The sequence below is a fragment of the Gasterosteus aculeatus genome, chromosome 4 (assembly GCF_964276395.1).
Source record: "Gasterosteus aculeatus chromosome 4, fGasAcu3.hap1.1, whole genome shotgun sequence".
Classification (NCBI taxonomy): domain Eukaryota; kingdom Metazoa; phylum Chordata; class Actinopteri; order Perciformes; family Gasterosteidae; genus Gasterosteus; species Gasterosteus aculeatus.
Window position 1 is genome coordinate 25,206,234 of NC_135691.1, and position 11,254 is coordinate 25,217,487.

At 41.3% G+C, this 11,254-nt stretch overlaps 1 protein-coding gene across 3 annotated transcripts; it reads right to left on the reverse strand.

The window, feature by feature from the left end:
- Positions 1-4,386: 4,386 nt before the first annotated feature.
- LOC120816923 (uncharacterized) lies at positions 4,387-9,384 on the reverse strand. 3 transcript variants are annotated; one of them, XM_078101476.1, is made up of 6 exons: positions 8,589-9,384; positions 8,287-8,369; positions 7,461-7,580; positions 7,285-7,353; positions 4,867-4,962; positions 4,387-4,536 (listed from the first exon to the last, which is right to left on the reverse strand). In XM_078101476.1, the coding sequence occupies exons 2-6, from the start codon at positions 8,326-8,328 to the stop codon at positions 4,456-4,458; spliced, it is 408 nt and encodes a 135-aa protein (XP_077957602.1). In that variant the 5' UTR covers positions 8,329-8,369; positions 8,589-9,384; the 3' UTR covers positions 4,387-4,455. The 3 variants fall into 3 exon arrangements, with proteins under 3 accessions (XP_077957602.1, XP_040028541.1, XP_040028540.1); XM_040172607.2 differs by having other exon boundaries at positions 8,542-9,383; XM_040172606.2 differs by having other exon boundaries at positions 8,287-8,345; positions 8,542-9,378.
- Between the last annotated feature and the right edge of the window lie 1,870 nt (positions 9,385-11,254).

Sequence of the window (11,254 nt, forward strand, 5' to 3'; positions counted from 1 at the left end):
GTAGTAAGAGGCAAACTTTGCATGCATTCACCACACAATTCAAAAACAAAACTCATTGCAGAAAAATGAGCTGTGATTAGCACCGCCACACAGTGGGGGGTGTAGAATGCAGTTTGTGTGTGTATGTATGACTCTGGCAATTGGCTCGCCTGTCTTCTGCATCTCATCCTATCAGAAGACACAACTTTTATGCAGACCTAATTTTTATGCAGATGGGTTTTTAAGGTACGATGTCTATTATGCTGTTAACACTGCAATAATGCAGCATATGTAATCAGCAACAACTCTATTCACAAGCTGCTGACGTAATGTTAACATTGGCATTGATCAGCACCAGCTGCTCAGTTGTGGGTGGTGGTGGTGGTGGAGACATTCATGCATCCCACCAACTTTATGGGATCCACATTACGGCCGTGGATTGAGCAGCTTTTGATGAAATTAGTCACCAGCAGAGTGGAACCTTTAGCTAGACCTTTTGCACTGAGTTTATGTTTACGTTTATCGCTCTCTAAGAAAAAGCTGTTTACACTTTGGTGATGATGTAATAACCCTTAACTCCGCCCCAATCCGCATGTGGAGCAGGACATTTTGACATTGTACTCAAGAATCCAATCATTGTGTCGCTTATTATGAAAGTTGGTTTCATTATTTTTTTTCTACAAACAAGAGAAGGCAAAGCCAAAGTGAACGTAAACTTCTAAGTGGATGTAAACGGGTGTGAATGATCACGTTAACAATCCTGCCTGTCACCCTGCCACCTGTGCTTTTCCTGCCTTTAAAAGGGGCCATGCACATTGTGCTAAACAGCAACAGCACCGATTGGCGGATTTAAATATAAAGATACTGGCTGACAAAAGCATCTTGGGATAAAATGCAACGTGTACGAATACGATGTATTCAAAATAAGCAATATTGTACCTTCCAATGGCGATGGAGCCGTCAAAGTGAAACTTTGCAGCAAATTTGATTACTATTCCTATTTAGCAATGAGGATCAATCCACTAAATGTGGTTTATAGTTCAGTCGACGAAGTATATTTTCCAACGTTTAGCGTGGATTACACAGAGCTCTTGAGACACTCTTGTGTTACTTGTAACTTTATTTCAAACTTGTTGTCAAGCCCATTCCCAGTTTCCTCTTTTTCATTGCTGTCCATAGCTGCCATCAAGCAGATGCCCTGTAGAGCAGTGATTCTCACCCGTTTTTAATGGGCCTTTGCCTGGGAAAATAAAAATTAGAATTAACAGCTGGCTGTTTTGTTTTTTCATCAAACTTGTTTTTGTGTTGGCATACGCATTCTGTCTCCATACTATCTCAGGTTCAAACTGCACCATATTTTCATTAATAAATTTGAGAAGTTGAGAATGTTCCTCGATTTGGGTCGCGGCTTGTCATTAAGGGGTGATGGTGGGTCCCGGAGCCAGACCAGTTGAGAACCACTGCTGTAGAGGTTTTCACATGTCTACCCTACATGTATGTTTGTGTTTCAGGCCTCTGGCAAATTCCTGACCTGCCTGGATTTGTCTCAAGTGTTAAACATTTTCCACTCTGAGGCTTTTTTTGGCCTTTCCTGTGAAAATAGTATACCATAATATAAAGTGTAATAACTCTTTGACTGCTTTGTCTATTGGGACTTTCTTCTTTGCAGGATAGAGGGGAACCCTGTGAGTGTTTAAGAATCAGTTTAAATGTTGCTGGTGAAGAAATCAATAAAACACACACAAAAAAACGTTGAATTTTGGTAACCTTAACCCTTATCGTCAGATCTTACCTGATTCGACTAAACCCATCGACAGCTTCCTTTGCCACTCAGAAGCCAAAATGTGTAGAGTGTGAAATGACGCTAAAGAGTGAGGATTGGCTGAAACCCCTTAAACCTGCACGGAAAGCGCTGAATTTGGTTGTGGTGCGCATACAATGGCTGATGTACGTCTCTCGCTTAAAAAAATTGATTTTCTTTCATTAAAAAAAAGGTAAAGGGGAATTTATGATTCATATGCAGGGTGCTTGGGAGTGGTTTTTGCTGTCATTTTAGCAAGGTTTGTCACAGAGAAATGATATTTGATGATATTAAATGATATTTATATCAGCGTGTCGGCTAGCTTTTCAGGGTGCCGTTTCCTTTGTTAGCGTCTTGCTTCGCTGAGCAAATGTAACTTTACAAAGCACCGTCTTCTGGACTGATTTGCATATCATATTTTATAATTTGTTGGAGTTGTGTTTGGATTATTTTCAAATGGATTGGTGCATATTGTAGCCTTTAATGTAGAAAATGTGAAGCTTAGAATGAGGCTGTCTTGGTTTGACAAATGACGTGCTCGAAAAGAGAGGCCATGTTCCTTTTTGTCATTGTCCTCAGGGAATAATATACTGTACCTTGCGATGTAAGTCATATACTTTTCCTTTTTCTTCCTGTTTTTCTAATTCGGACGGACAGGAAACTCTTGTTCCTCCTCATCTGATTTTCCTTCTCTTCTCTCTCCCAGCTTTTGTACCGACCCCCCCCCCCACACACACACCCTTAAAGCACAGGGGAAAGACTTAAATAGAACTCTGATGTCAACTCTTTCATGTGTCACTCGGAGAAAATGCCCAAGGACACCTTATATTTGCACAAATCTACAAACACAGTGACATGTACACGTGTCCGTCTGCATATGCACACCTAAAAATGAACAAAAAATACAATCACACATGTGCAAAACATTGTGTTGCTGTCATTGGAGTGTGAGCACAGAGTCGTACAATTAACGCCCACGCTGAGGCACTGACACACCCGACTCTCTGTACATCTGTGTAAATACATTTTAGTGTGAGAAGTGTGTGTGTGTGTGTGGGGGGGGGGGGGGGGGGGGGGGAATGAGAGAATGCCATCCGCCTTCTGTTTTTTCACCGAGGTAAACACTGTTCCCTCCTTCTGCTCCGTTGCTGTTGCGAGCTGCGAGCCCTCTGGCTCATCCAATCGAGATCCGAGTGGAAGCAATAGATTAATCTTGAAACTTGTGTTTAGCACCTTAAGTTAACCATATCCTTTCATTTTAGCTTAATTTTGGCCTCCATCCACCAGAGGGAAATATTTGGGCCTTTTGTTGTCGGGTAATTAACTTTCTTCACTTCTTATGTTTGTCTGCTGCTGCAGGGAGGATGTGTACAGTGGATTCGTTAGTGCCTGCTGCTACTGGAAACAGTCAAAGAATTAGCATGATTCATTTTGGTCTATAGGTACTTGGTTAATAATAACTTTTATTATTGTGTATGTTTAAAAATATCTTTGTTTTATAAAATAGTGACTTGATTCCAAAGTAATTACTAGTGAGTAGAGAAGTAACTGACTGACTGGATTTGACGCCTGACCATCAAGGATACATTCTGCTCCAAAGAGAGAAATATTCACTGCTAGACGTTTTTTTTATTTAACGCCCCACAGACGCACACACACATGTTTACCCAGAGACATATGCACATTTACTGGAATGCTTCTAAAAAAATTGATGATGTGGGACATATATGCACCATTACTCATTATGTGCTTTGTGGAGTTGAACCATTGAAAGCAAAATACCCTTTAGAAAACGTTGTTTAAATTATGTGTTATGGCCTGCAGGCCTCATCATTTTCTCTTTGGACACACAGGAACACAAAAAAGAACTAAGGTTTTAAAATAGTGATACATAATAGATATGGGCTTGTTATATTGTTTGACAATGGGCGATCTTAGACAGTTTTTCGGGGGGCATTATTTTAGATTTAGATTATTTTATATTCTTCATCTTTTGACAGCAACTTTTTGCTGTGTGTCTTGTGAGGTAACATAAGTTTATTTCATTGTGCGTGAATGGTAATCTGAAATCTCTCCCCGGTTTAAAATGATATCAAACAATACGGAGATTTCTCATCTTTTCCTGAAGCAATGACTTCAGAAATATTTAACACAACAATGATAGCAGGAGTCTTTTCAGTTATGAAAACTTTTGGTTTTGCTAATCAATTAATGCATTAATCATCCACCCATCCTCTATAGCTTAAAAAACAGTTTAGGTGGTGGTAAATAAACCTCCATAAGCAGATTCTACATGAATATCCAAAGGCAACGGCAAAGGATTTCGGTATTGGAAGCGTGTCTTACTTCGGCCTGCAGTCAGTGTAGCATCAAACACGTTTGGTCGAACAGTGTTCGGTTGAATGCAGGTTAAGAGAGAGAAAGAGAAATGTCATTTGGGAACCCACCGATAAATTACCATTTATTTAGACGACTATTGGTTTATTATAAGCATGTAAACTTGCTCTTGGGTAGTACGTGTCTCTCAGCTCCAACTCCAGAAAACTCCTTGAAGACCCCGTATTCAGACATTCATCTCATTCATTCACATCCATCACACCAATGTCTCCGTTGACTAAGTGCTCATTTATTGATGTTAAAGTGCAACAGAAAATAAAAGCACACTTGTCATGAGTCTACATCCTGGGGAGAAGCTGGTTGACCGCGAGTCTGCCCTCCATCCCCGACTCCCCGACCAGCACCTTCCTCTGGAACTCCTGCAGGAGGATAGAAGTCAAGAACGAGTGACACAAATGGAAAAGTCTACAGAACCATTTAGCTGACTGCATTTGACTGACAGGAGTTCTCAAGTAAAGTCCAGAGCCGACAGCGCAGAGAGTGATGATTGTTGGCATCTGACACACATGGAATAAAAGCTAACACTGCTACTGCTAACAACGACTCACTTCCGATCGGATCAGTGGCCTTGAACTGTGTAACTTGATGATGACGAATGAAATGTCAAACGACAGCAGAATCTTGATCTGTCAGCTCTGTGCAGCTTTCCGATTATGTGTGTGTGTGTGTGTGTGTGTTTGCATTCTCACCCTGAATCTCCTGAGCCTTGTCAGTCTCTCTTGCAGATTCTTCTCCTGGTTAGAGGTGAGTTTTTCTACATGAGTCCTCCACTGCTGCTCTTTCTCCTGACACACGAAAATACACAGGAATGTCCACTACAACATTAAGCTTTACGTTTTAAAGATGCACTCATCAACTTTTTCATATTAACAATCAACCTAATGACCTAATTAGGTTGATTAACCTAATGACCTAATTAGGTTGATTAGGTTGATTGCTACCTAATGAGTAGTTTTGATGGAAACTGCTTGTAATGAATCATCTCCTGAATCTGCGTTTACCTTCAATTCAACTGAGCAGTGCATGCCGGCGTCTTTAGTTTTTTGGTTTAGTTTCGTTCTCATTATTTTTGCTTCTAGCCAATTTTCACCTGTTTTTTTTTTACTTAACACTTAACACATATTTTAACTTCTTAATAAATTCATACAAAGCGTTGATGTCACTCTTATTGTAACGCAAACTGAGGCTCCGTATGACCAAATAGCAAGAGTCCATTTTGCAGCTTTGGGCAGAATAACAAGTAGAGAAAGAAAAGCCCCACAATCCCTCGAGAAATCCTGTCTATCTCAAAGCTGTGTAGCAACATTTTGTAGGTTATAAAGTTTCTCTAGCACAGTGCATATTTTCAGCTGGGGCTACACGCCTTCGCCTCAAGCAGGCGTGTGTGTGTGTGTGTGTGTGTGTCTTTGTGTGTGACAGTGAAGAAAAGTGCTGGCTGTGTATCCCTGACCTCAAATTGTACTACGTATCACTCTCTTGTATCCGGTTTCCTGCTGTGTGTTTTATGTATAATTTTCTTGTGTGTAGGTGTGTGTGGGAAAGTGATTAATCTTTGAGGCTTGTGTATGGAAGTCTTTAAACAGTTCAGATGGGATACATGTGAGGTGGCCGAGGCCAGTGGCTCTCAACAGACAGCGGCTGTCATCAATTACCATTTTTGTCTTGCCTTGTGTGCGGGTGTGCGTGTGTGTGTGTGTGTGTGTGTGTGCGTGTGTGTGTGTGTGTGCGCGTCAGCGTTTGTTTCGGGTGAGAAAAGAAATGTGTGGAGGAAGTCCTGGGCAAAGGAATCCTTTGTTTTTGTCAGTTTGAAGACACGCTGACACATATAGAGTGAAGGTGAAAGCAGTTAGTTAGCAGCCTTACCTTCCCAAATATATTCTACACAAACGCACACAAACACACTTTTTGGCGAAAAGTCATGACGTTCTTTCCAAAGTGGCCTTGAGTTGAAAATGACCAACTTGACATTTAAATGATTACTTAGTTGTTTCTAAACACACTTGTTCCTCTTCATGGGGGAAGTAGTAGTGGTATCAATCTCGACCCAATTTGCCATCTGGTCGCTGGTGTTGTTTGTGGAAGTAGTCAGCGTGCCAAAAACCGTCTGCGGAGGTGTGAAAACATCAAAAACGCAGCAACGGACACACGATAATATTTCCCCACGCCATCAGTTTACTTACTTAATAAAACATTGTGTTGCACGATAGTGTTGGAGAAGCCGTTGTTCTTTAACAACAATGAAAAGTGGAAAACGCATTCTTTACTGAGGTGAGAGTGACTATCCTCTCTATCAGGGTTAATGTTGTCATCAGCTTCCTGTCCGTGTGTGTGTGTGTGTGTGTGTCTGCCTGCGCGCGCTGACAACAACAGCCAACGTCCCTCATTGACCTCACACAGTCTTGTCAGAGAGAGACGGGGCAGCTGTTTTTGTGTGTGTTTTTGTTTGTGCGCATTCCATGACAACGGGCGTGCGTTTGTGTTTTCCTTTAAATGTATATAACGTATAAACACCCACCGGCTGTTAAAATGCACATCAACGAGTGTGTTTGTATTCATCTTTGCTCAGCGCTGTCAAGGCGTGAGCATGAAGCGACTCGTAACCCCCGGCAGCCTCCAGGGCCAGAGCTTCCACATTGTTTCTGGTTTTGCATACAGCGGCCAAGTGAACCGTTGCTGTAAATGAACAGCCGTCGATCAATCTTCTCAACGCTCGTTTGACTCATCGTCACCGCCTGGTCTCACGAAACTCTGAGCGACGCTGGCCTGTGAAATAACAAGCTCTGATCCCGGGGGGTTGGCCCGGGACACGTGCAGACTGAAGGAAAAGTCCATTTGACGGTTGCTAATTGCTACTAGTTCAACAAGCGGAAAAATATCAGATTCTGTTGGCAAAACTCTCGGATCATCTGGCATGAAACAAAAAAATATCAGGTGTTAAATATCAACAGCTCGGCTTCTAGTACAAGGTAGGGACACAACAATCTGTCATCACACCAATTCACACCAATCCACTCATTCCACTACTGCCTGGGGTTAAGAGGCTGTTTACCTCCACTAGAGAGTGTGTGTGTGTGTGTGTGTGTGTGTGTGTGTGTGTGTGTGTCCACCTTCTTGATCTCCTCTATTTCTCGGATTCTCTCTTTTTCCAATTGCTCTCTCTCCAGTCGCCGGCGGACCTAAAACACACAAACTTACATGATTTTTTTTTCTTCTTTTTCAATAAGTGGAGCATATTGATAGTGGGTCCAGTGGGCAACATTTGAAGACCTTTCTCATTTCTTACCCTGTCCTCCTTTCTGTCTCTGCAGTCCTTCTCCAGAGCTCCTTCAACAGCTCCTTCTGGGTTCTTTTCTGTCATTGCCAGAAACGTGTAGTCTTCCTCTTTACACAATCCTCTCATTGACTGGAACCAGAGGAACAGCCATTCATCCAATGAGGTACTTGTTAAAAATGTCTTGTCTCTTGAAATTGCCTTCAGCATGGCCACTGACTCTAGAGGACATAGTTGTCTCAAGATCATCATTTTCAACACAGCCATCTTGTTTTTTTGCAACCAATGAACAAAATTGACTGTATTTGGACCGTGGAGGAGGGGTGTAGAGACGCTGTATACAGCTCTTGTAGTGGAAGCAACCTGTCAATCACAACGTAGCCCCGCCCTAAAGCATACTGTGATGTAACGTATGTACAAAGGTACCGTAAGATAGGTCAAATTAACATAAATATACTGGAGTATTTCCATAGTAAATAGGCTTTTGAGGCGGAGGTGGAAAGTAATTTTGATCATTTGGTAGAGTTACGAACACATGAGGTCCATGTAGGTTCACTATTTTTTACAGGCATTGTACTACGCATGAAAATGAGGCTTCAATATGAAGGAAGCCGTTTACTTGGTGTTAATTGCTGTTTTCCATCATCTCAGCAGAAACGATTTGGTTCCGTTGAAAGATATTTGTGGAAAAATCATCTGTCTGGTTAAATAATACTAGAACGCCCTAAGACACTTGCTGACACCCTGCCGCTGTGAGCAGTAGCATTTTTAATACCTGCAAGCCAATCCCTGTGTATTGTCATTACAGTAAAGCTGCTTCCAGCATTTTATTACGTACCTTTGACATGATGATGTCTTGAAACTTTTTCATGTGAGTCATGTTGATCCAGGACACGCCTGTTGCTCACGACACAAAGAAGACTTTGGGACGTTTACATCGTTGCCAGATAATTATATATATTTTTGAATTATATAAGTATATAAATATATTCTAATTATTACAGTTTACTTCATACTTTTTTATTTTTGCATTTGAAGGACAATAGCATATAAAAGAGTCCAAGCACTCATTATTAGTCCATCAGTTACTCACATGTAGGTCAACACTGTCAAACCAGTGTCCGCTGTGGTGATCAATACCTGTGGCTTGTCTCTGCTTGTGTCCTTTGTCTGTAATATGACGTTAGAACCACGGATTCGTCCTGCGTGCTTCTCCAGTTTAAAGTCTCAACAGAAAGTTTGAGATCACAGTTATAAAGGTGCGTGTGCAGTGACGGCGTGCAACCTACATGCTAGTTATTTCCACAGTTCAGTGACAGAATTGCCACTGTCACACTAATAGAGCGAGCCAATAAGCCAGCAGAACATGATAGATAGTTAGCATAAAGGAGCATTTTCTTTTTTGAAATCAGTACTTCAGGTCAATGTTTCTCAGCTCTTAACAATGCTACAGGGGCTTTCCTTTAGGATTTCAGTTTAATGTAATATTCTATTTTTCCATCCATCCAAAGAACTGTGAGTAAATACTTTCAATTAAAAGTTTGGTATTTTGCAGAATAATGTTATTAGCTATCGTGTCCTGTATAGCCAGGCTTTATGCTAATCTAAACTGGGGTAGTTCTCGCTTCACATTTAGCATAAAGACTCGATAGTCTTAAGGATCTCTCAGGGTGTTGTCTAGCCTACCAAGTATCACCAGCTCTGCCTGTGCAGATTTGCAACAATACAAGCTGTATTCATCCTTTGGGAACAATTTTGGTCCCCATGTCCTTTTCCGCTGGCTGCTAATAAGGAGCCTGGCAGCCTCATCATATACAGAAGCCTAGATGTCAACAGTCTTTTCAGTGAATTCACTCCGTCACTCAAGAAAAACACATCAGGGAGCTGTTGCAGCGCTGCTGGATCACATGAGTTCATCTGAAGAGGAGGAGTCAGAGTCTTTTTCTGATTGTGTAAAGGTTCGTACCACAGTGGCGCTGACGGGCAGTTATAGCGCAACTTCTCTTCAGAATACTGGAGGAACTATCCTCTATACAGCAGATGATACTTTATTTGACAAAGCAAGATTACACAAAAGACAAAATAGAAAACAACAATAAACAATTGCCTTATTTAGATAGTGTGCACAAATTAATTACAAAACTGGATTATTAATTATTAATTAATATTATTAATATAACCATGAATATTTTATGGTTCACCCTCCATTATATGCAGTATGTTCTCCTAAACTGCAGCCAAATTTAACCCCCGACACTCCCCCATGCAAAAATTCCTTTTGCAACCTTTATAATCATTTATGATAAAACCTTATATATAACCTGCACGTTGGATAATAAATACATATGTAATACATACTAATTTTAAAATAGTTGTAGATAAAATGTTGTGAAACCCATTGAGACAAAATAGTGGAGGGAGTTATCTCCAGAGCTAATATGTTCATGTGCCAGCAGAACAGCAGGGATTGTTGTTGAGGTAAGTGAGAGCAGAGTGTGAAGGAGAAAATGCAGTCAAGCATGACTGTGAGGGATTGTTATGTCCACTAGTTTTTCTTTTACGAGGTGCAACATTTTCATCCTCTCACTGAAGAATGATGTATGTTAATCTCAATGTAGCTTTTAATATCCTTTTTATAGATTGTTAGACAAAGTCATAATGAGAAGCCTGGTATACATACAGATAACTGTGTGTGTGTGTGTGTGTGTGTGTGTGTGTGTGTGTGTGTGTGTGCGCGTGCGCATATAAGCCTTAATTAAAGCCACACTGACAGTAAAAAAAGTCTGCAGCTCCCTTAATAAGGGAGGTTCGATCACAGCATGTAATAAGCAGAAAAAATGTAGTCAAACTTAAAGTCTCTAACCGCAAAAGACACTGATGGCCTCCACGTGCTTTCACAAACACAGACAGAAACACACGACCCGCAGAGCAAGCTGTGATCTTTGACCTCAGGTCCCTGAACATCCCCGATGCCCTGATATCACTCAACAGCCTGCTCAGAACAGGAAACAGGCTTGACTTTAAATACTTGAACTATAATACTTAGCAAAGCATTACCATTAATTACACAAGTGTATTTTTCTAAATGGGAGCGACATGTTGGAGGCTTTATTCTGGACCTCGCGGATAACAGGGATGTTTCTGTTTTGGCTTTAACTCTGAATGGATGCTCAAGTTGATACAAATCTGAATGCTAAGTTCAGTGCCTGAACAGGATTGTCTTTGTAATTTAAACGGAAAACGACCCTTAGGTTCAAGTCAGAACCGACTGGGCCTGAGTTCTAGTTTCCCTCAGCGAGTTGAAGATAGGGTTGGTAATCATCTTCGAGAAAATTGTGTTATATGTGTTAAATCAAAATAAATTGTCTTTTCATCCTTAAAATTCAAATGCCCTGACAAAAAATAAAAATAAAATCTGGTTGCGTAGCTTTCGCAGGACTGTAATAAGCCGATCTGATCTATTCATAAGGCACGAATGTGGACACATTTGACCCAGCTGTGAGGGCTTCCACAGCTGCAGACAAACTTTGACATCTGAGCTATCGATTGCACTTACACTGAGCACCGCAAAGCCTCACTCGGTCCAGAGGTCCAGAGATCCAGAGGGGCACAATACAAGCCAGCTGGAGCACGACACCTGCGTGACATCACATCCGTCCTCCTCCCAAAGATAACATTTGTCCACCGGACTCAGACGTGAGCCGGCTGCGGTGTGGTGACCTAGAATGACTCTGTGAAAAGCTCTCGTCATGAGGAATCCCTTAACCTCGTGTCGTAATGCCTGATCCATGTGCCACTAAGTCGTG